Source organism: Pseudophryne corroboree, chromosome 1 (assembly GCF_028390025.1).
Source record: "Pseudophryne corroboree isolate aPseCor3 chromosome 1, aPseCor3.hap2, whole genome shotgun sequence".
Lineage (NCBI taxonomy): Eukaryota > Metazoa > Chordata > Amphibia > Anura > Myobatrachidae > Pseudophryne > Pseudophryne corroboree.
In genome coordinates, this window is record NC_086444.1 from 342891356 (window position 1) to 342917208 (window position 25853).

Consider the following 25853-nt stretch of genomic DNA (forward strand, 5'->3'; position numbering starts at 1 on the left):
CTTACAGGATTCGATGGTACATACGCAGGCTGCTTTGTGGTCAGCGCCTGTATACTTACTGACATTAATTTATCACTTTGCGACTCTCTGTGCCTGGTGATGTTTCTGTCGTGATCAATAGCAACCTCTCTCAAGGTGGACACTGACAGACCTCGCCAACATGGTTGCGTGGTCTGTACCCTAGCTTTTAATGTTTCCTTTAAACCATCCATCAGTACAGATACTGCTACTTCTTGATGGTTTGGGTTGGTCCTAATGTCTTCTATACCAGTGTATTTTGCCATTTCTAATAGTGCCCGGTGAAAATATTCTGTTGCCGTTTCGGACTCCTTTTGCTTAATGGAAAATATTTTATTCCATTTAGCAACGGCTGGGAAATACTCTTTTAGCTGCAAATTTATCCTTTTTACATTATCCTTGTTGTACACGTCTGTAAGCGGTACATCTTTATCCAATGCACAGTCAGCTAAGAATTGAGTTGAGTCGACATTGGAAGGTAAACAAGCTCTTAGCAGTATCTGCCAATCCTTGTTGTTGGGTTCTACAGTGTTACCTAGATCCCTAATGTATTTTTGGCTAGCAACTAAGTCTTTCCTGGGGTCAGGAAATTCAGACACTATTGTTCTTAATTCCATTCGGGAGAATGGAGTGTACATGGCAATGTTCCTTATGGGAGTGGCTCCAGACACATCTGTTTTTCCATTGGGAACTGCTATTACCCTTACAGGAGCAATTCTAACAGCCTCTTCCTGTGTAGATTCTACAGCTTGTTGTGGTACAATTGTTTCAGTGTAGTGCATGGTGCCGTACTTACCCGTTGACACGACCTCACCTATCCCTCCGCTAGGGGCCTTTGCTAATCTCGTGGGTGTTGCTGTGCCTACTGTGGTTTCTGATATGGTGGCCGCTAGAGAGAGCGCTGAAATTGTTGCCGAATCGTCTTCTTGATCACACTCCTGAGGAAAGTTCAAAACAGGGTACAACTTGCACGGGTTAATAATTGCCTGGGTTACTTGGTTAACATCATTAACATTTACAGGGTTACTAAGAGTTTGTGTTTTACAACCCAGTGCGTTTCTCTCCGCAATCAACTTCTCTCCTGCAATGTATGGTGGAGGAGGGGCTGTGGCTATCAGCTTCCTGACTGCCCCAGATCCCGCCGCCAGAGCCAAACCTCTCTGTATCTCACCTTCCTGCTGCCACAACTGTAAATAATCATGATGCTGAATTCGTCTCTTTGTTGATTTTATGAGACATATCCTCCTCCTTAAATTTTGTAACACTTCTGGACTGAAGCTACCTATTCTTGGGAATTTCTCCCTGTCTTGTACAGTCATTCTCTCCCATTCATCACATAAAACCTCTGTGTGACTTCCGTATTTTTCACACATGATGTATCTTGCCGACCCGACTGGTCGGTTCTCTGAATCAACCCGAACCGAGGTTGATCGCCCCCTACCTGAACAACTGGCCCCCATAATCTGCAGGTGTTGCTTATTCCTCCTTGGATCTTTATCTCAAGGTTTTCAGCGAACCCTTACAAACAAACCAAGATGTCCTGGGCAGGCTGGCGGTGGCGGTTTACCAAGTACCCCACTCACTTCTCGCCCACGTTGGCCAGTACTGCAATCACTGTATCCAGAGCTGCTGTACCCAACTCAGGGCCCCTGTGAACCTTTATTTACTGGGGCGCGTTCCCCAGCAAGTATTGGTTGTTGGATAGTTCCTGAGTGACCTGCGAACCTCCCTTCCAAAAATAATAAATTACACAAATCACGTCAGAATGTACAAATAGCGTTTGTGACCACTTTACTCTAATGGTATTAGGTCAGATTACTAACTACTGCACACAATTACGTGCGGTACAATCGTTAAGTACATAAGCACTACTTGTCATGTACTGAAAGATCAATGGAATCGAAAATTTCGGCTGCGAATTCCTTCAGCATGAGCTTGTATGGCCTATATGGGTTCTGCACCAACACCCCTGGCGTTGTGCCTCTTGTACCTTTATAGCGGACCTCTTTGTCTATTTTACCTGTTACCTTATGACCTCCTGGTCTGTTACCTTATGACCTCCTGGTCTGTTACCTTATGACCTCCTGGTCTGTTACCTTATGGTCCGCTATACTCTAATGCTCAAATATTATTTAACCAGGGATGCCTCCCTAGCCACCGTATATGTCACTTACACGTATGTTCCTCGACGAGTACCCGACTTTCCTTTTGGTTCAACCTCTAAGTTATATAAACTTATGTGATAAAAACACACTCACTCAACACATGTACACTTTGTTTCTATATCTATTTCTGCGCAGAAATTTTCTTCAGTCCAGCTGTGTTACCAATTAGGAGCAGGATCTGTTAAACTAAATTTCAGATTTTTCCAAAAGTAGATTTGCGTTATTTACCGCGTCGCGTTATCTACCGCTGTGCGTTATTTATCGCCTTTGCGTTAATTATCGCTTTGCGCTAAAATCCAACTTTTCGTGACGAGCTACGTGGGCGTAACCGGACGCTACGTTGCGTGATGTACGCTGCGTGCGTCTGCCTCTGGATTGCGTACGCTAGTCTTTGTTAGAGACACGTGTACGCAAAGCAAAGATCCACCGTAACACAATTTCTACCTTTATCAATGTAGATGATCCCTGATCATCTACCGCACACCACACTGACTGCCTTATCTCCCAGACAAGCCGTGTGTTGGTCTATACTTTAACTATTACCTCTACTATGAAATAACAGCAAATCTCTTTTAGCACTTTCTATCAACTATAAAAATTGGCAAACAGGAATAGTGATATACGAAATTGAAAAAGAAATGCAGATATGTATGCGTGCGTGTATACGCAAGACAGAAGAGAAATAAACAGTTTTAAAAGACACAAGCGTTTTGTTCTTACTTCCGGTTCCCGGATTCCTTCAGCACTCTTTATCTAAGCGAAGCAGACGCTTATCCCGTCAGCACTGCGAGACAACCTCCCACCCTTTGCTGAGGGATAATGTCTGCTGATCTACCTAGTGCAGATGTGAGAAGGACAGGACGAGTCCCCAATTGGCAATGCTAAATTCCTTTGTCGTATAAATAACCCTTAATGAAGTCTAAGAACACTGTACGCTGTTTACTTAAGAAGTACCGTAAGGGTACACTAGTTGCGTAACGATCGCTCAGCCGTAGGCGAGACGCTCAAGCGCCACGTTCGCTCACGGCCCAGTGATCACAGGACAGCACGTTATTGGTTATGTCTAGAGTAATGATTCGCTATGGCGTAGCGTACGCTCGAGACCACGAGGAGATCACCAGCGGCGCAGACGCTCACAACGCTATACCTTTATGTCTAAACCTTTTATCAATGAAATACACAGAATACCTTAATGTGAATACAGGGTGTATGTGCAACCTTGTGTAACCTAACTAACTACAAAGCTGCTTGAGCGTCACCGACGCTCAAGTGAACACTTAAAACTATAGAAAATACACAGATACTGGTTTAGGGTCCAAAGCCTATCAACTGTATTATATCTAATATACTTGTAAAAGAGAATAACAGTACAAATGATACACTACAATATAACAGAGACTTCCTAACCAAAATACAATACTATCTAATACAATACAATACTAGTCTTGGGGAGATATGAGAGAAAAGAGATTAGAGAGAGAGAAATGGAGAGAGATGAGAGAAATTGGCTCACAGTAAGACAATGATTACGGAGAGAAACTTACGCACAAGGGTAACGATCGCAAGCGCTTCTGGACAGCCAGCTTCCCGATTATCAGCAATGAGAACCGTTTGATGAGAAGTGAAGTTGGATATGGTCGGCCTGCCTATTTATGCCCCACACACAATGCAATCTCACAGTCCCTACAATCCCATTGCCCATTGGACGTCGGAATTCGGCCCTGCATCATAACAAAAGGTCATAGGTTGATTCATACAGGTGGGCTGTGACGGTTTCAAACAGCTCAGGTGGGTGGGGAACTAGGTTTCCCGCCGCATACCTGAGTATGAGTAAATAGTAGAAATGGACATAAACTTCTTATGTCCATAACTATTCGCACGAGCGATTAATACGCTCCAAACCAACACCGGAATATTGCTATTTAAATACTCTTCCGATGGGTACCAAACACTACTGCATGACTCCTGTTAGACCCTTCCTACGATACAAAGAGGGATTCCTCAGCTCAGGGACATTCTATATTAACCAAACTTTCAGAATCTATCAAAGGGACCATGATCTACAAACTACATTAATTGTGAAAATATGTAACGAATGAGTCGCACGCTACGACTACATAAACTCTACCGTAAATACGCATACCGTGCGCCCGCGGGTGCACGCTATTGCGGGTATGCGCCTTCACGGGAGAGCGTACGCATGCGCAGCGCGGACCAGTGTGCGGTGCAAATATGGCAGTGTGTATGGGGATATTTTTCTGACTTTGACAAGTCACTCAGAGCAGTGATAGCGAACCTGGAAGAAGGGGACTATATGGTGTCCCTGGACATCAAGGATGCTTTCCTCCATGTCCAAATTTGCCCTTCTCACCAAGGGTACCTCAGGTTCGTAGTACAGAACTGTCACTATCAGTTTCAGACGCTGCCGTTTGGATTGTCCACGGCACCCCGGGTCTTTACCAAGGTAATGGCCGAAATGATGATTCTTCTTCGAAGAAAAGGCGTCTTAATTATCCCTTACTTGGACGATCTCCTGATAAGGGCAAAGTCCAGGGAACAGTTGGAGGTCGGAGTAGCACTATCTTGGATACTGCTACAACAGCACGGGTGGATTCTAAATATTCCAAAATCGCAGCTGATCCCGACGACACGTCTGCTGTTCCTAGGGATGATTCTGGACACAGTCCAGAAAAAGGTGTTTCTCCCGGAGGAGAAAGCCAGGGAGTTATCCGAGCTAGTCAGGAACCTCCTAAAACCAGGAAAAGTGTCAGTGCATTATTGCACAAGGGTCCTGGGAAAAATGGTGGCTTCCTACGAAGCGATTCCATTCGGCAGATTTCACGCAAGAACTTTTCAGTGGGATCTGCTGGACAAATGGTCCGGATCGCATCTTCAGATGCATCAGCGGATAACCCTGTCTCCAAGGACAAGGGTGTCTCTTCTGTGGTGGCTGCAGAGTGCTCATCTACTAGAGGGCCGCAGATTCGGCATTCAGGACTGGGTCCTGGTGACCACGGATGCCAGCCTGAGGGGCTGGGGAGCAGTCACACAGGGAAAAAATTTCCAGGGAGTGTGGTCAAGTCTGGAGACTTCACTTCACATAAACATACTGGAGTTAAGGGCAATTTACAATGCTCTAAGCCTAGCAAGACCTCTGCTTCAAGGTCAACCGGTGCTGATCCAGTCGGACAACATCACGGCAGTCGCCCACGTAAACAGACAGGGCGGCACAAGAAGCAGGAGGGCAGTGCCAGAAGCTGCAAGGATTTTCCGCTGGGCGGAAAATCATGTGATAGCACTGTCAGCAGTGTTCACGATCTCCACCCGGGAGAGTGGGGACTTCATCCGGAAGTCTTCCACATGATTGTGAACCGTTGGGAAAGACCAAAGGTGGACATGATGGCGTCCCGCCTCAACAAAAAACTTCACAGGTATTGCGCCAGTTCAAGGGACCCCCAGGCAATAGCTGTGGACGCTCTGGTAACACCGTGGGTGTACCAGTCAGTGTATGTGTTCCCTCCTCTGCCTCTCATACCCAAGGTACTGAGAATTATAAGACGGAGAGGAGTAAGAACTATACTTGTGGCTCCGGATTGGCCAAGAAGGACTTGGTTCCCGGAACTTCAAGAGATGCTCACAGAGGACCCATGGCCTCTGCCGCTAAGAAGGGACTTGCTTCAGCAAGGACCCTGTCTGTTCCAAGACTTACCGCAGCTGCGTTTGACGGCATGGCGGTTGAACGCCGGATTCTAAGGGAAAAAGGCATTCCGGAAGAAGTCATACCTACCCTGGTCAAAGCCAGGAAGGAGGTGACCGCACAACATTATCACTGCATTTGGCGAAAATATGTTGTGTGGTGTGAGGCCAGGAAGGCCCCCACGGAGGAATTTCAACTCGGTCGATTCCTGCATTTCCTGCAAACAGGAGTGTCTATGGGCCTCAAATTGGGGTCCGTTAAGGTTCAAATTTCGGCCCTGTCGATTTTCTTCCAGAAAGAATTGGCTTCAGTTCCTGAAGTCCAGACATTCGTCAAGGGAGTACTGCATATATAACCCCCTTTTGTGCCTCCAGTGGCACCGTGGGATCTCAACGTAGTTCTGGGATTCCTCAAATCACATTGGTTTGAACCGCTCAAATCTGTGGATTTGAAAGATCTCACATGGAAAGTGACCATGCTGTTGGCCCTGGCCTCGGCCAGGCGAGTGTCAGAATTGGCGGCTTTGTCTCACAAAAGCCCATATCTGATTTTCCATTCGGACAGGGCAGAACTGCGGACTCGTCCCCAGTTTCTCCCTAAGGTGGTGTCAGCGTTTCACCTGAACCAACCTATTGTGGTGCCTGCGGCTACTAGGGACTTGGAGGACTCCAAGTTGCTAGACGTTGTCAGGGCCCTGAAAACATATGTTTCCAGGACGGCTGGAGTCAGGAAAACTGACTCGCTGTTTATCCTGTATGCACCCAACAAGCTGGGTGCTCCTGCTTCTAAGCAGACGATTGCTCGTTGGATTTGTAGTACAATTCAGCTTGCACATTCTGTGGCAGGCCTGCCACAGCCAAAATCTGTAAATGCCCATTCCACAAGGAAGGTGGGCTCATCTTGGGCGGCTGCCCGAGGGGTCTCGGCTTTACAACTTTGCCGAGCTGCTACTTGGTCAGGGGCAAACACGTTTGCAAAATTCTACAAATTTGATACCCTGGCTGAGGAGGACCTGGAGTTCTCTCATTCGGTGCTGCAGAGTCATCCGCACTCTCCCGCCCGTTTGGGAGCTTTGGTATAATCCCCATGGTCCTGACGGAGTCCCCAGCATCCACTTAGGACGTCAGAGAAAATAAGAATTTACTTACCGATAATTCTATTTCTCGTAGTCCGTAGTGGATGCTGGGCGCCCATCCCAAGTGCGGATTGTCTGCAATACTTGTACATAGTTATTGTTACAAAAATCGGGTTATTATTGTTGTGAGCCATCTTTTCAGAGGCTCCTCTGTTATCATGCTGTTAACTGGGTTCAGATCACAAGTTGTACAGTGTGATTGGTGTGGCTGGTATGAGTCTTACACGGGATTCAAAATCCTTCCTTATTGTGTACGCTCGTCCGGGCAGAGTATCCTAACTGAGGCTTGGAGGAGGGTCATAGGGGGAGGAGCCAGTGCACACCACCTAGTCCTAAAGCTTTTATTTTTGTGCCCTGTCTCCTGCGGAGCCGCTAATCCCCATGGTCCTGACGGAGTCCCCAGCATCCACTACGGACTACGAGAAATAGAATTATCGGTAAGTAAATTCTTATTTTTAACAACCAGCACCGGGCTCTGCGCCTGGTCCTGGTGCAAAAAATATGGGGGACAAAAAGCGTAGGTGTCCCCCGTATTTTTAACACCAGCACCGGGATAATGCCACAGCCGGGGACACTTTAATATTGGTACCTGAGGCCCTGGCATTAAATCCCTAACTAGTCACCCCTAGCCGGGGTACCCTGGAGGAGTGGGGACCCCTTATATCAAGGGGCCCCCCCTCCAGCCACCCAAGGACCATGGGTGAAGCCCGAGGCTGTCCCCCCCCCCTCCCCCCCATCCGTGGGTGGCGGATGGGAGGCTGATAGCCTTTTGGGTAAAAAAAAAGAATATTGTTTTTTTGTAGCAGAACTACAAGTCCCAGCAAGCCTCCACCGCAAGCTGGTACTTAGAGAACCACAAGTACCAGCATGCGGGGGGAAATGGGCCCGCTGGTACCTGTAGTTCTGCTACAAAAAAAATACCCAAATAAAAACAAAACACAGACACCGTGAAAGTAAAATTTTAATAAACATACATGCACACTTACTTACATACATACATACATACATACATACTTACCTATGTTGGCACGAAGCACTCGGTCCTCTTGTCCAGTAGAATGCAGGGGTACCTGTAAATAAAATTATACTTACAAAGAATCCGGGGTAGATCGGTCTTCTTCTTAAAAGTTATACTCCAGAGACTTGTTAAAATAAAAAAAAACGAAATACCCGGTCCACGAACTGAAAGGGGTCCCATGTTTACACATGGAACCCCTCTCCCCGAATGTCGGGACCCCCCGTGACTCCTGTCAAAGAGGGTCCCCTCAGCCAATCAGGGAGCACCACGTCATGGCACTCTCCTGATTGGCTGTGCGCTCTTGCACTGTCAGTCAGGCGGCGCTGTACTGGTACCAGGGGGTCTTAGAAAGGGGAGAGCACGCCAGCGGTAGCACCGCTGCACTACTGTCAGATCATACACTTAGTTACACATTGTACTGCTGTGTTTCTGTGTGCTGGTGTCCGCTCCTCAGTGTCACTCCAGGGGCTCTCTAGGGTCTGTGTTGTGGTGTTGTTCAGTGGCCTGCGCTGTTTTTACAGTTGTGTAAGATGTCTGTGGACATGGTATAATGTGTTGCTTGTAACTTAACCCCATCTTCAACGGGATCACTCATGATTCAGAATGTTAATTCAGAATTAACTGCAGCTAGAAAAGATAGACGGGTGTTAAAACACTCTATTGATTGTGTTGCCAAAGCAGCAGATACCAAGAAGGCTACTCAGCCCCCTTTAGGGGTTTCACATAAACGCTCACTGCCACAGGTGTTCCAGTCTGATTCTGATTTTGATCAGCCTGATGTAGGTGATGATGACTCTCTGTCCCCAGGGGTGGAGGCCCTCATCTTTGCTGTGAGAGAGGCTCTTCACATACCGGATCAGGAGTCAGAGCCAGATGAGGAGTTGTATTTTGATGTTTGACCAAAGCCCCTAGCAACTTTTCCGGTGTCAAAAAAGTTAAACTCCCTGGCCAAGGAAGCATGGTTGAACCCTGATAAAAAATAAAAAATTCCTCAGAGGTTTTTAACTACTTTTCCCCTCCCAGCTGAGGACAGGAAGGTATGGGAAAACCCGCCGTCAGTCGATACGTCTGTATCCAGACTGTCTAAGAAATTGGTACTGCCAGTGCCAGGGGCTATATCCCTAAAAGAGCCAGCTAACCGTAAGATTGAGACCACACTCAAGGCAATATATATGGCAGCAGGCGCAGCACAATGCCCCACAATAGGTGGATTTCCAGTGCGGTAGTCAAGTGGTCAGATAATGTTATTGACGGTTTAGATTCTCTGCTCCGGGATGAAGTCATTAGTCTGCTGCAACATGTACAGGATGCTGCAAACTTTATGAGCTGTTTGCCGAAACAGCTATGGCTGTTTCGGCAAACAGAGCTCTATGGTTACGTCAGTGGTCGACAGATGCTGATTCCAAAAAGGGTGTAGAAAATCTTCCCTTTACAGATGATGCGTTGTTTGGAAACGAATCAAATAAATGGATCTCCCAAGCAACAGCGGGTAAGTCTACCTATCTGCCTTCGGCTGTGCCACCTGCTAGACTTTCTTACACCGGACACTCCTTGCAGTCCTTTCATGTGGCAAGGTTCAGAGGCAGGGGCCGAGGGTTCTCCACCACTCCCAGAGGATCTCGTGGTAAGTTCCGTAAACCTGCAAATGCTGTCTCCCTGGACCAGACCACCGGATCCCCTGCCGATAAGCCTTCTGCGTGACGGTTGACCCCAGCAGCAAGACGACTTTCAGGTAGGTGCTCGCCTTCAACACTTCGCCCACGCGTGGGCGGAATCCTGGCGGGATCCTTGGGTGAGGGACCTTATTTCCTAAGGATATCGGCTGGAATTTCAAACACTCCCTCCTCACAGATTTTTCAAGTCGGGCTTACCAGCTTTACCCGCAGCAAAAGTTACCTTACGAGAGGCTATTAAAAAACTCTTTCAGACGGGGGGGGTGGTTCCAGTACCTCCTCCATTACGCAACAGGGGGTTTTACTCCAGTCTTTTTTTCGTTCCCTGGCCTCTACCGCTCCGAGAAGATTTTCTTCAACAAGGTCCGTTTGTCTATCCAGACTTACAGCGGCAACGTTTGACAGCTTGGAAGTTGAGAGGGAAATTCTAGCTAGGAAAGGTCTTCCCTCCAGGGTCATTTCCAGCATGGTCCAGGCCAGGAAGATGGTTACGTTGAAACATTATCATTGTATATGGAAAAAGTATGTTTCCTGGTGTGAGGGTAGAAAGGTTTCTCCCGTGGAATTTAGAATTGGTAGTTTTCTACTTTTCCTGCAAGCGGGAGTGGATATGGGCCTACGGTTAGGCTCCATCAAAGTTCAGATTTCTGCGCTCTCTATTTTCTTCCAGAAACAACTTGCCGTGTTGCCTGAAGTACAAACTTTCTTGAAGGAAGTGCTTCATTTGCAACTGCCCTTTCTCTCTCTTACGGCTCCATGGGACCTCAATGCGGTTCTGCCCTTTCTCCAATCGAACTGGTTTGAACCCTTACATAGGGAGGAGTTAAAATTTCTCACCTGTAAGATGGTGATGTTATTGGCATTGGCGTCTGCCAGACGGGTGTCTGTATTAGGGGCCTTATCTTGTAAGAGCCCTTATTTAATATTTCATGAAGACAGAGCGGAATTTAGGACCCGTCCTCCGTTCTTGCCAAAAGTGGTGTCAGCCTTTCATGTGAATCAACCTATTTTGGTTCCGGTGTTGTCTGACAATTCCGTTGGTCCTGAGCCCCTTGTAATGGTCAGGGCCCTGAAAATTTATGTCAAAAGGACGGCTCGTCATCGGAAATCTGACTCGCTGTTTGTCCTTTATGATGCGTCCAAGGTTGGTCGGCCGGCTTCTAAGCAATCTATTGCTCGCTGGCTCCGGTTGACCATTCAACAGGCATATATTTCGGCGGCTCTGCCCTTGTCGACGTCTATTCAGGCCCACTCGACAAGGTCGGTGGGGTCTTCTTGGGTTGCTGCCCGGGGTGTATCGGCCCTACAGTTGTGCCGAGCTGCTACTTGGTCTGGTTCAAACACGTTTGTAAAATTCTGTTGGTTCGATACCCTGGCCAGGGATGACCTTCAGTTTAGTCAGGCAGTTTTACAAGGGTCTCCGCACTCTCTCACCCGTTTGGGAGCTTTGGGACTTCCCCATGGTACTAAAGTACAAGACCCCAGCATCCACTAGGACATAAGAGAAAATAGGAATTTAATACCTACCGGTAATTCCTGTTCTCCTAGTCCGTAGTGGATACTGGGCGCCCGCCTCAGTGCTTCGTTCCTGCTTACCTGTGTAAGTATTTGGTTGGACCGGCGTTGCGGTGTCATTATGTTGTTGGGATAGCTGTGCTATACTTGTTAGGTTGGTGTTGCTATCCTCTGTTTTGGTTAGCGCTCTCCTTTCGGTTATAGTTGTGTGTTGGCTTAGTGCTTCACCGCTGTTGTACCTGTTTTCTTCTCTCGTGGTATGTCAGTCTCCTCGGGCACAATTTCCTAGACTGAGTCAGGTAGGAAGGGCATAGCAGGGAGGAGCCAGCACACACATGCACACACTAAAGGTTTTTAAAGTGCCAGGCTCCAGTGGACCCGATCTATACCCTATGGTACTAAAGTACAAGACCCCAGTATGCACTACGGACTAGGAGAAAAGGAATTACTGGTAGGTATTAAATTCCTATTTTCTTGAACAAATCCCAGCTTGGTGAGTCAAGTGTTCCAGTTGTCACAGACAACCCGTAAGTCCCTGTTGTGACGGCTCAGCACACAGTGGCATGTTGCATATCATTTTAATCAACAGACACTGCTTGTGCGTCCTATTACATTACTTTGTGTCTGAGACACATTTTCGCGGAAAACATCAGCAAAAAAGATGCTCAGCGCTACCAAATCCCGCCACAGCATGGCGCAACATCAAGGGCTGTCTAGTGCGACTGCAGAAAGGATGTAAGAGGACAAATTGGTAGTTCAGACAATGAACTAGGGAACTATTATGGGGCATGAAATTAAGAGAGGTGACTGTAGAAGCATTGTGACAGGGGCCCATTCAAAATGTTGCTATGGGGCCCACAAAGTTCTGTCTATGCCCCTATATCTATCTATCTATCTATCTATCTATCTATCTATCTATCTATCTATCTATCTATCTATCTATATGGGGTATAGATACAGATTTGAAAATTTGCTGTAAAATACTTTGAAGTCTTAGTAACAGAATGACTCTAATCTAAAAATTCACCATCTGCTCTCAACCATTTTCTCCACCTCTCAACCCAAGCTATGAAGCCACTTTGGAAAAATTCCAGGGGTTAGTTTTGACCCAGGAGCGTATGGCGTTTTTAACAACCTCTATGTCATCAAGTTTTTGAGAGGGCCAAACAGATGAAAGTCAGAAGGGGTCAAATCAGGACTGTATGGTGGATGTGGCATTATTACCCACCCCATTTTGGCGATGGCCGCAGATGTTGCCATCGAAGTGTAAGGTCTGGCATTGTCGTGGTTTAAGATGACATTTGACAGTGGAATTGTTGACCTTTTTTTGTGGATGGCTTCTTTCAGCTTCTAAAGTGTAATAATGTATCGATCACTGTTGATTGATTGGTTTGTTTCCAATTTATCGAAGAGAATAACACCTCGGCAATCCCAGAAGAATGTGGCCATGACTTTGTTTACGGATCGCTGTGATTTAAACTTTTTGGACCTAGGTGAACTTGGCTGTCTCCATTGCTTTGATTGGGCCTTTGTTTCTAGGTCATAAAGAAATACCCAGGTCTTATCTCCTGTAATGACAATTTCCAAAAACGTGTCAGGATTGGCTTCAAAGTTGGTCAAAAGGTCATTGCACACTTCCACCCTCTGGGCCTTAGGATCCCTGGTTAATTGCCTTGGAACCCATTTAGCACACACTTTACGATATCCCAAATCATTGATTAGTGTTTCTACAGTGCCATGGCTACATTCAAGTTCATAACTGATATCTCTGATGGTCACACGACAGTGTTTCTGAATCATGGTATCGACTTTGTGTCGGTTCTCTGCTGTCACTGCAGTTGATGGTCTGCCACCACAAGGTTTGTTGCACAAGGATGATTCTCCCGATTGAAAACGCTTCATCCACCTTCTGACATTGCTATAGTCAATTGTACGCTCACTATACACTTTTTTCAGTCTTCTGTGGATTCCTGTAGTACTGCAGCCTTCTTTTTCCAGAAATTCAATGGCAGCTTTTTGTTTCATCTTGGTTTCCATGGTATTTCTTGGACTACCTAATCAAAAATACATATGTAGCTAGCAGACATATTAAACTACAAACTGGCAAAGTTTCAAATAAATGTTGCATATTATTTCAGAGTTATGAGCATTTAGGCATTACTTTTTGGACAACCCTTGTGTGTGTGTGTGTGTGTGTGTGTGTGTGTGTGTGTGTGTGTGTGTGTGTGTGTGTGTGTGTGTGTGTGTGTGTGTGTGTGTGTGTGTGTATATATATATTCACACCACATTTATTACATGTTGAAGATATGAATTTTAAGAATTAGTACTGATTTATTATTTATTATTACCATCAAGCTAATTTGAGGAGCAAGGAGTTTCTTTCCCTACTACTTGAACATAAGCGCTGTGCTACTGACTAAGGCCACTTCTGCTCAGGCATTGCCTGAAGGGGTTCGTATTATATAACCGTCGCATGGGATGCCGAATGTCAGTTTACCGACATCGGCATCCCGAGCGGTAGAATGCTGGCAGGGATGCGAGCGCAACGAAGCCCCTTGTGGGTTTGGTGGTGAGCTATGCTCGCCATAGTCTCTATTCTCCCTCTATACCGGCAGCAGTATGGTGGCCTCGTTGGGATCCCGGTGTCGGCATTGTGACAGCCGGGATCCTGACGAGCCTGAAGGGTATCAGCTTTGTGAACCTGGTTTTGTTGCTTGTAGTTTCTATGGGAATTTGCACGTACATGTAACTGTGAGCCACCGTGACTAGGGGCCTAGTGTCCCTCTTCTTGGACACTCTTGCTGGAAATTGTATATGTCTGCATGTCGAAGGAAAAATGCTGCCTCAACACCACACTACTGGCATTTAAAGTGAATTTCAGTTGTTACCCATTAGGCTGGTTAGAGAACAGAGGCAATCTATGTATCTGACCCATAATTACCCCCTACAGCTGAAGAAAAGAAAATAGATAATATCTTTTTAATAATGACTGTCCCCTAGAAGTGTGCTTTGAAATGGATCTGCTAGATCGGCTATGCTGTCTTTAACATTGTACATGTTGTTTTAGAATCATTTTGATTTATTTAAAGGTTCCTATCATCAGTTTTAATTTTAAATGTTTTTTTTTGTCCCCAGTGGAATTAACTACGAGAAACCACTACCACCTATCCAAGTGGCATCTCTGCGTGCGGAACGCATTGCCAAGGAGAAGAAGGTATTTTCTTCTCAATACATTTTTGAGAATAACTTTGCATTGGTAAAAACGTTATTCCACAGTGTGTGAAATAACATGTTGACGTTCATAATATTGAAAGTATAATATTGATATGCTCTGAATGTCGATATTCAGAATGTAGAAATTGCCAGAATGTTGACAGTCAACAATGCAACTTTAGCTTTCACCTGACCCTAAACCTAACCTCATGTGTCGACATTCTGACTGTGGATATTCACAATGTCGACATTTTGTCAGTGACTCCATTCAATGTTGATTCAGACTATATCAACATGGACATTCTGAATGGCAGCATGATGAGTGCATACCATTCTTAAATGGTCATTTATGGTAACAGGTTAATAATAAATAACATCCTATAATTCATGTGGTACAATATACAACTGCTGCATGTGTAATATTTTATTGTAGATGCACATTGTAGTAACGTTGTGTACTGTAAATGCATTTTAGGCATTGGTAGAGCAACACCACAGGGCCCAGCAACAGTCAGGTCCACAGACTCCACAACAGCCGCTGCAGAATGGCCAGCAATCATCAACTCCAGCTGCTCAGCCTGCTCAGGCACAGCCTCAACAACAAGCGGTTCAGCAACAGGTTGTCCAGCAGCCACAGGCAGTAGTTGCCAGCCCAACGGGCACCAGTGTACCAACCACTGCAGTGCTGGTAAGCAGTATATGTTTTTCCCATGCCACGTTCCCTGCTGATTCCCTGACTTGTGGTGTTTGCAACAGGACACTAGTCTGTGTTCTCTATGGCTGTACAGCAATCACATGACTAGTTGAGGATCTCTAACACTTGACTTTAATTTTCTTATTAAAATTACAGTAATTTTAGCTTATTTCCTCTTAATAATTATACTAGGCTGTAGGATAACCTGACTTCGTAAGTGTGACCTTTTCCTGGTATCCTTATGAAACCGCCACCTTCAGAAACAAGATTTAGCAAGACAGCAGTTAGGGCTCCCAAGTTTGTGACAGAGGGAGGTAGGTGATACCGGAGTTAAAAATCATACAGGACATGACATCAAACTGAGTTTTTTGACCGCAACGCCAAAATTGAAATTTGAATAGATGAGCCATGAAAGTTAAGTATGTATTCAGTATTAACTTGACACTAAACAGTGGTATTGTTAAACAGTAAATAGTGATAGATCAGTCATAGTATATTTACAAAAAGCTGACACCATGCACCATATATTTAGGACACTGTTCTAAATGCAGCGGAAAGAAGAAAAAACAAAGAAGGGTTGATGCAGAGTTGAATGCAAATCAGTTTTGTAGATGGATCTTGTGTGTTTTTGCACTGCCAACGTGAAGCACACACGCCCACAGTCTATGTTCCTTCAGTTCTGTCCCCACGTGCAACTGAAGGAACATAACTGGGTGTTAGCAGGGCATTGTCATGTAGGTAAAGTATAGCAAGGACATATCTATGAGATTACAGGCTAAGTAGACTTGTGTGTACCTGTAAATGTGCTTGTTTTCTGATGGATCATTTGCACCAAGGATACAGCTGGTGCAAGTGCACCCTGAGAATGATGAAAGCTGTGAAACCCAGTTATATGCATCAGCAGTGCCAGATTAAGGTCCATATGGGCCTGGAGCTGAAATTTAGGAAGGGCCTATTGTGTGCCTCGGCAGGAGGTGTGACAAGCGCTGCGGTGGTGTGACTAGTGATGTGGGGGTGTGATCAGTGTGGTGTGGGTGTGGTCTAAATAGGGGGTGTGGCCTATGCCATGTGAGTGACACAGTCACCACTTACTGACAGACACTACTTACTGACGCACACACACACACACACACAACACAAAGCTTACTGACACAATCACCACTTACTGACAGACACTATTTACTAACACACACACTCACAACACAAAACTTACCGACACAGACACTTACTGATAGATATTACTGACTGACACACACGCACAACACAGATAAACTTACTGACACAGACATTACTTACTGACACACACACAACACAATACTTATACCGCTCTCCCATCACAATGCCGGGTCCACCTGGGAATTGGAAATGGGTCGGTTCGGGTTGCCATCTGTGGGCGGAGATGGAGTCGGCATCAGGTGCAGAGGCGGTGCTGGGAGATGAGATCATCCCTATGCAGTGAACGGGTCCCGGGTTGCATCGACCTGGGTGACCCGTTCACACTGCACCGGACCTGGTATTTAACCCGAGAATAACCCTTCTTTATTCCCGGGTTGAATTACTGGGTCAAGCAATCCAGAATTCGCCCATGACCCCTTTCACAACACACATCGGAACGTGTCGACCCAGCAATATACCCAGTCTATACCAGGTTATTTTTGCGGTGTGAAAGGGGTATTACTGACACAGACACCCACCACTTACTGACAGACACTACTTACTGACACACACACGCAGTACAAAACCTACTGACAAACACTACTTACTGACACACACAAAACTTACTGACACAGACACCATGCACAAGCACTACTTACTGACAGACACTTCTTACTGACACCTGTGGTGCACACAGCATTTTTTTCTCAGTGGTACTGTGCCTGCGTGCCGTGGGCGTGGTCACATGTCATTAAGGGATGTAACCATGTGACACTAGGTGAAGTGGTTATATATTATGTGAATCCATGGCACAGACACCCCCTGTCCCTGCGGACTACAGAGACAAGGACAGCAGGATGTGACACTTGTTATAGAATAAAAAATATTATATATAAGATGTGTACCCAGCACTCATCCTGTTATGATGTGAATATTTGCTCCAGTGCCCTCCTTCGGTTTTTCAAGCTGTGGACAGAGTACAATGAGGCAGCACTCCCGAGTCTTGCTGGTGCAGTAAGATTTATTAAGTAAGATTCTGGATCAATAAATCTTACTGCACCAGCAAAACTTGGTAGTGCCGCCTCATTGTACTTGTGGGGAGGGGTCCCGACCCTTAGAGTTACTCACCGGGGTGTAGTATGAGTTGCCGGCGGCCGGGTCCCCGGCGGCCAGCATACCGGCGCCGGGATCCAGACTGCCAGCTTCCCGACAGCAAAGTGAGCGCAAATGAGCCCCTTGCGGGCACAGTGGCGCGCGTAAGCGCCACGCTATCCTCCCTCCAGGGGGTTCATGGACCCCCAAAAGTGAGAAAAGGTGTCGGTATGCCGATTGTCGTGATTCTGGCGCCGGTATACTGTGCGCTGGGATCCCAACAACTGGTATACTGAATACCACCCACACACCGGTGGCCCGGCACCCCATAGTCACTTTTTCTCTGCCAGTCTGCCAGGTGCGGGATGGTGATGATATCACCTTCATGCTCCCAGCAGTCCTTTTCCTGCAAAAGGAAGAAGGTGCTGGCGGCGCCTCCGAGCAAGATCTAGGAGCTTGGTGGTGGTGTTTTACAGTGTGGCGGGGGTATGGCGTACTGGCGGACACATTCTTAATGGTACGCCATACCGGAGCGTACTGCCACACTTGCAGGACTGACTAACACACACACACAACGCAAAACATATTGACACACACGACACAACACAAAACTTACACAGACACACACACACAAAATGCAAAACTTACTGACACAGACACAATGCAAAACTTACTGACACTACTTATTGACACACACACACAAACAAACGCAAAACCTACTGACACTGACACTACTTACTGACAGACACTACTTACTTAGTGACACACACACATCCCCCCCCCTTCAAAACTTACTGACATAGACACCACTTACATAGCAGACCTCGGGGCCTGGTGTGGGCTGCTACTCACATGGTTTGCATGCCCCCTCAGCTCTGACATCCAGGGACCCAGCTCTCCTAAAAGACAGCAGCCTCCTGTCAAGACCCGTCCCCTCTTTCAATGTTATTGTTGGAAAGCTGCAGCAGGAAAGGTATGCTGCAGCAAAAACATTTAGGTTTTGATGGACAAGGGGCCGCGGCTTCTGATGGGTTCGGGGGCAGACTCCGCCCCCATGCCCATCCGAAGCCCCGCCCCCTCGCCATCAAAACATAATTGCTTTTGCTGCAGCATACCTTTCCTGCTGCAGCTTTCCAACAATAACATGCCTCACGAAAGAGGGGCAGGGTCTTGACAGGAGGCTGCTGTCTCGTAACTATTTATGTGGCTCCGCCCCCTTGCCCGTCCAAAGTCCCGCCCCCTTGCCCGTCCGAAGCCCCGCCCCTTGCAACACAAAGCGGTGAGGACACAGGCTGACCAGTTTGGGGTGGGGGTGAATGGGCAGCCAGAGGTGAGTTAGCTGATGTATGTGCTGACAGGAAATGTTTTTTTTCCTGGCAGCACTGGCTACTGCCTGCACTGCAGGGAGGTCTGTGGGCCTATTTTCAATGGGGGGCTTGGAGCTGCAGCTCCATCCGCCCCATTGTTAATCCGGCCATGTGCATCAGGGCGATCTGAACACAGAGATGCATACAAGTTGGTTGAAAATACACATTTAGTACCATGCATGGTATATGGGTGCATTTATACTCATCTGGGCTTTTAATTATTACATCGCCACAAGAACGTCATTTAACATATTATGGGGTATATGCAATTGCGGTCGAATTCCCGAAATTGTCGAATTTCGGGACATTTTCGCCAAAAAAAAAAATTCGTCAATGCAATTCAGTACTTTCCGTCAAAAAAACGGACTTTCAAAATTCGAATTTTTGAAATTCGACTTTTTGCAAATTCGACTTTTCTGCAATGATACAAGTGCTGCAATTCGACCAAAGTGTATTCAATTCAAGTTTGGAAATTCGACAACAGTGCTTTTAGACAGCAAATTCGTCATTTTCAATCCGCCACACTTTGGAGGGTGAAACCAATAAAAAAAATTTAAAACATGTTTTTTTTGTGTTTTTTTTTCTTGGTAATATCAGATCTATTTATATTAGAAGGGATTAGGTACTTGGTTTGTCTTTTTTGGAGGCACAAGTATTATTTATATATTTTTAAATATAATATATATATATATTTTTTTTAAATAGATGGAATGGTAAAATCCCGGGAAAAAATGGCGTGGGGTCCCCCCTCCAAAGCATAACCAGCCTCGGGCTCTTCGAGCTGGTCCTGGTTCTAAAAATGCGGGGAAAAATTTGACAGAGGATCCCCCGTATTTTTAAAACCAGCACCGGGCTCTGCGCCTGGTGCTGGTGCAAAAAATACGGGGGACAAAACGAGTAGGGGTCCCCCGTATTTTTCACACCAGCATCGGGCTCCACTAGCTGGACAGATAATGCCACAGCCGGGGGTCACTTTTATACAGTGCCCTGCGGCCGTGGCATTAAATACCCAACTAGTCACCCCTGGCCGGGGTACCCTGGGGGAGTGGGGACCCCTTCAATCAAGGGGTCCCCCCCCCAGCCACCCAAGGGCCAGGGGTGAAGCCCGAGGCTGTCCCCCCCCATCCAATGGCTGTGGATGGGAGGCTGATAGCCTTGAGAAAAATGACAAGAATATTGTTTTTTCCAGTAGTACTACAAGTCCCAGCAAGCCTCCCCCGCAAGCTGGTACTTGGAGAACCACAAGTACCAGCATGCGGGAGAAAAACGGGCCCGCTGGTACCTGTAGTACTACTGGAAAAAAAATACCCAAATAAAAACAGGACACACACACCGTGACTTGTACAACTTTATTACATACTGCCGACACACACATACTTACCTATGTTGACACGAAGCAGTCGGTCCTCTTCTCCAAGTAGAATCCACGGATACCTGAAAATAAAAGATAATTATACTCACCTTCCAGCGTCCAGAGATACATCCACGTCCAGAAAATAATCCAGGTACTTGGCAAAAAAACAAAACGCAAATACCCGTGCCAGCGGACTGAAAGGGGTCCCATATTCACACATGAGACCCCTTTCCCCGAATGCAGAGACCTCTATGTGACAGCTGTCACAGAAAGGTCTCTTCAGCTAATCAGCGAGTGCAACGTCCTTGCACTCTGCTGATTGGCTCTGTGCGCATCTGAGCTGACAGCACATCGCAAAGCCTCTCCATTACTTTCAATGGTGGGAACTTTGCGGCTAGCGGTGGGGTCACCCGCCGGTCAGCGGCTGACCGCGGGTAACCCCCCCGCTGACGGCAAAGTTCCCACCATTGAATATAATGGAGAGGCTTTGCGATGCGCTGTCACAGCACAGACAGCGCACAGCCAATCAGGTGAGCGCCACGTAGTAGCGCTTCCTGATTGGCTGAAGGGACCTCAGTGACAGGAGTCACGTGGTGTCCCGGCACATTCGGAGAAAGGGGTCTCATGTGTGAATATGGGACCCCTTTCAGTCCGCAGGATCGGGTCATTGCGTTTTGTTTTTTTGCCAAGTACCTGGATTATTTTCTGGACGTGGATGTATCTCTGGACGCTGGAAGGTGAGTATAATTATCTTTTATTTTCAGGTATCCGTGGATTCTACTTGGAGAAGAGGACCGACTGCTTCGTGTCAACATAGGTAAGTATGTGTGTGTCGGCAGTATGTAATAAAGTTGTACAAGTCACGGTGTGTGTGTCCTGTTTTTATTTGGGTATTTTTTTTCCAGTAGTACTACAGGTACCAGCGGGCCCGTTTTTCTCCCGCATGCTGGTACTTGTGGTTCTCCAAGTACCAGCTTGCGGGGGAGGCTTGCTGGGACTTGTAGTACTACTGGAAAAAACAATATTCTTGTCATTTTTCTCAAGGCTATCAGCCTCCCATCCGCAGCCATTGGATGGGGGGGACAGCCTCGGGCTTCACCGCTGGCCCTTGGGTGGCTGGGGGGGCTACCCCTTGATTGAAGGGGTCCCCACTCCCCCAGGGTACCCCGGCCAGGGGTGACTAGTTGGATATTTAATGCCACGGCCGCAGGGCACTGTATAAAAGTGACCCCCGGCTGTGGCATTATCTGTCCAGCTAGTGGAGCCCGATGCTGGTGTGAAAAATACGGGGGACCCCTACTCTTTTTGTCCCCCGTATTTTTTGCACCAGGCGCAGAGCCCGGTGCTGGTTTTAAAAATACGGGGGATCCTCTGTCAAATTTTTCCCCGCATTTTTAGAACCAGGACCAGCTCGAAGAGCCCGAGGCTGGTTGTGCTTTGGAGGGGGGACTCCACGCCATTTCCCCCCGTTTTTTCCCGTTTTTTTAAATCCCGGCAAAATCCGGCAAATCGGCCGTTTTTCGCCCGCGGGAATGTCGAATCCGTTTTTCATTGAATATGGTGAATTCCGGCAGCCACCTGCCGGAATTCACCTGTCGAATTGTGTCGAATTAAAAGACGGCGATAATTTGCCGCGATTCGCCGTGAATTGCATATACCCCTATGACATTACTGTCTATGCTTGTGTAGATGAATCCTCCAATTTTTGGTCTATACTGATCATTGCTTTTACCGTGGAAACTAGACTGACAGTTCAACACATTCTCTCTTTTCCCATCTAATGTGGGGAGAGAAGGTTCACCCTCCCAAAACAATGTCTTCATCAGAAGGATAAAACAGGCAGTGTGTACAGGACCCATTTATATACAAATATATATATATATATAAGTGATGAGCGGGTTCGGTTTTACTCGGTTCTACTCGGTTCTCAAAACGGCATCTTATTGGCTCACGAAGGTCACGTGTTTTGGATAGCCAATAAGATGCCGTTTTGAGAACCGAGTAAAACCGAACCCGCTCATCACTAATATATATATATATATATATATATATACATATGTGATATAGATATATATATATATATATATATATATACACACACACACACACATATATATATATATATATATATATATATATATATGTGACTTCATTTGCATTAATATCTTTAATACGTTACAACTATAGTTTATCCCAGCGATGGCCACTTTCTACATCTTCAGATGTTGCCTTAACTCTTCCAAATATCATTATGTTATACAGGTTGAGTATCCCTTATCCAAAATGCTTGGGACCAGAAGTATTTTGGATATCGGATTTTTCTGTATTTTTGGAATAATTGCATACCATAATGAGATATCATGATGATGGGACCCAAGTCTAAGCACAGAATGCATTTATGTTTCATATACACCTTATACATACAGCCTGAAGGTAATTTTAGCCAATATTTTTAATAACTTTGTGCATTAAACAAAGTGTGTGTACATTCACACAAATCATTTATGTTTCATATACACCTTATACACACAGCCTGAAGGTCATTTAATACAATATTTTTAATAACTTTGTGCATTAAACAATGTTTGTGTACATTGAGCCATCAGAAAACAAAGGTTTCACTTTCTCACTCTCACTCAAAAAAGTCCGTATTTTGGAATATTCCATATTTCGGAATATTTGGATATGGGATACTCAACCTGTATATATATATATATAATTATATTTTTCCAATTGCTCAACAAGAATGTATTTTATGAATATATCACTGTCACTAGAAGACCCGCCTGAGCATGTGTGACGTGGGTGTGGACTGTTTGATCAAAAGAAAACTAACTGGTCTGTCTAAAGGGGGATACACACGGGGAGATGTGTGCTGAGCGATCTATCAGTGACCGCTCAGCACACATCTCTCCCCCCGCTCAGCACAACGCGATGTGTGATGATCGAGGATGGGTGGGTGGGGGAAATCACATCACACAGCGGGGAAGTGAGCGATCTACTAGATTGTGCCTGCATGTAGGCCAATCTAGTACCGGCGATAGCGATGCCCAGGGCTGCGCAACGCTATGGTTATGGGGCATACACACATAGAGATCCGTGCTTGATTTCTAAGCAGTCTAGTCAGATTGCTTAGAAATTAAGCACGGATCTCTCCGTGTGTACCCCCCTTTAAAGATAGTTTTCACAGAAGAGGATAAGTATCTTGTGATATAAGAAGGATACTAGTCGTTGAGGGCTATGAGGGTGAGGAATTTGAGTTATTTCAGGTATAATGGGCAGTTAATGTAGGTATTTGGGAAGAGGTGCAGCATTTGATAGATTGTAGTGCGGTTAGATTGGTAAGAAAAAGGCCAGATAGCAGACCATTGTAGTAGTCAGTGTGGACAATGAGAGAACTGTTCTTACCATAGTTTTTGATAACTTGCAAAGTGAGAAAAGGATAAAGTCTGACACTGTACTGAAGGAGGTGACACAAAACAAGGGACTGGAAATGTTAGTTAAAGGTCACTGAGAAAGCCACCAATGCAGCAGACAATGTGATCCTCGCAGCGTGTGAGGGAGACTAGCGAGGGTAGTGACACTATGAGGAAGGAAAATAATGAGCTTTATTTTGGACATGTATAACATTAGGTATCATTCAGACATTCAAGTAAAAAAATTTGGACAAGCAGTTGTATAGATGGAATACATGACAGGTAGACAGGTCTGGGAATAAGAGATATATTTGGGTGACGTCTGCATAGAGATGGGAGTATAGGCCAAGGAATATATTCACAGAGAGGACAAGTATAAAGAGGACAGAGATCCAAAAAGCACAACCTTGAGAAACACCAACAATCAGATGGAGGGCAGTAGAGAAGTAGGGACAGTGAAAGTGTGCTTTATCAGACATTAACATTATGACCTTCTGTGTCCAAATATTTCTGTTTGTTGCCCCAAAATATACAATAGCTTCTGCAGATATGTTAATGGTAACACTGTGTTGGTTAGCGCTATATGGTTCAGTAGAACAGTAATGTCCATGAATATGGCACAAGTTGTAATAATAAAGTACAGTAAAATGCCAGCACTAAAAGCATTATCCAGTATTAAGATGAGAGTATTAGTAATGCTCAGTGAAATATCAACAATAGTTGTACATGTCAATTTGTATGTCACATAAAATGCAGAGTAATAAACCCAGTATTATGAACCTATTCCCTCCACTGCTGATTCTACTTTTCCTGGCGACCCAGCCTGTGATCATACAGATGGTAGTGCTGTCCCAGCTGCGCTAATTGCCTTTTTATAATTTCTTCTGCAGAAGGATTACTCTGCCATTGTCTTCTAATGTGGAAATGCTGTTGTCCAATTAAAAGCCAGCAGTATGTGCCCAACATCTAAGTGACTTGGACACTGAACACCACTTGGGTAGCAGTAGCAGTGAATCTCACTGCTTTATCCTCCAACCTCTTTCTTACACAAAAAAAAAAGAAGAAAGTACAGTACAAAATGTTATATTGCTAAACCACATGCTGTTAAGCCTTAGGCTTTAGGGGTAGTATGAGGGCAAGATGTTGTCCGCTGGGAGCCAGTGGTCCAAATTCACTATTCTACTGACAATTCATGTACTGTATCATTAATAAGGACAACATTACAACAAGTATTTTTGAAAATACCCTCATTGGGTGACAATGATACATTTTATGGTGGATTCAGAATTAGCTCGCTGTGTATCTGTTGTCATAAAATAGATATTCAAGTATTAACAAAAATCAGTTTGCACTTGTCAAGGTATAAACCGGCAGAACATTTCTACTTTCTCCTGTTCCTAACTATTGTTTTTATTTCTATCTATATATTCTAAAAACGGTATATTCCTTAACTACTGTATCAAACTTAAATATACCATGCTGTGTGTTCATACAGGCTGGAACCATCAAGACAGCAGCAACAGGAGCAGGTATCCAAGCTGGTAAGTTACAATGTGTACCACTATGCCACTAGTACTGTACATTTGACTGTTATTATATTTAGGGGGCAATTCAATTAGCCCTGATACGTTTTCCGGAGAAAAAATGGGGTTGTACCATGACTTTTTCCCGATGTTTCACTTTGGGCAATTCAATTATAGCTGTTATATTCTCCCCAAAATAACCCATGTATGGACGAAAACACATAGAATCCATGATAAGTTCACGGATCGATGTGTTTTCGTGGCCACAATAGCGAAAACAGGGTAGATTATCAGGAATTTTTTAATAGCCACCTGAGGGGGAGGAGGTGGGGGTGGGGGGTGCAGTTAGCCACGGTGTTGAATTCCCCCCTAAGTCTGTTTATGTCTATGTGATTTTTAGGACCAACCAAATCTTAATATCATATTAACAATCATATTTATGTCAGAAACAGTGAATGTTCTGTATGTTGGTTGAAATTTGTGTAACTGTATGCAGACGTGCTTTGTGTTTACTGCTCATCTAAGGTACCACTGGAAGATTTGTAATACCTGTAATTGTGTCTTAGGGCCAAATTCAGACCTGATCGCACCTCTGCGAATTTGCAGAAGTTTGTGATCAGATAATCACCGCCCAGTGTGAATACCCACCCCGTACTAGTCTGTGTACGGCACGCGAAAATTGCTGCGTACGCTGGTCAGCTGCAAATCCGTTTGCAACATGATTTTTGTAGTCTGTGCAGTCTGTGCGTAGCCCAGGACCTACTCCTACAGTGCGTTAGAATCAGGCTGATTGGGGCCGGCGCTGACGTCACACACCC

The 25853-nt window shown here is 45.6% G+C and overlaps 1 protein-coding gene across 8 annotated transcripts in view; it reads left to right on the top strand.

Moving 5' to 3' along the window:
* Nucleotides 1-25853, top strand: part of LOC135069306 (E1A-binding protein p400-like) — a 318615-nt gene that overhangs the window by 279142 nt on the left and 13620 nt on the right. For all 8 annotated transcript variants that reach the window (XM_063964668.1, XM_063964667.1, XM_063964670.1 and 5 more), the window contains 3 exons: nt 14357-14435; nt 14910-15122; nt 25008-25053. In XM_063964668.1, the coding sequence (XP_063820738.1) occupies nt 14357-14435; nt 14910-15122; nt 25008-25053 (338 nt within the window). The remainder of the gene's footprint in view (nt 1-14356; nt 14436-14909; nt 15123-25007; nt 25054-25853) is intronic.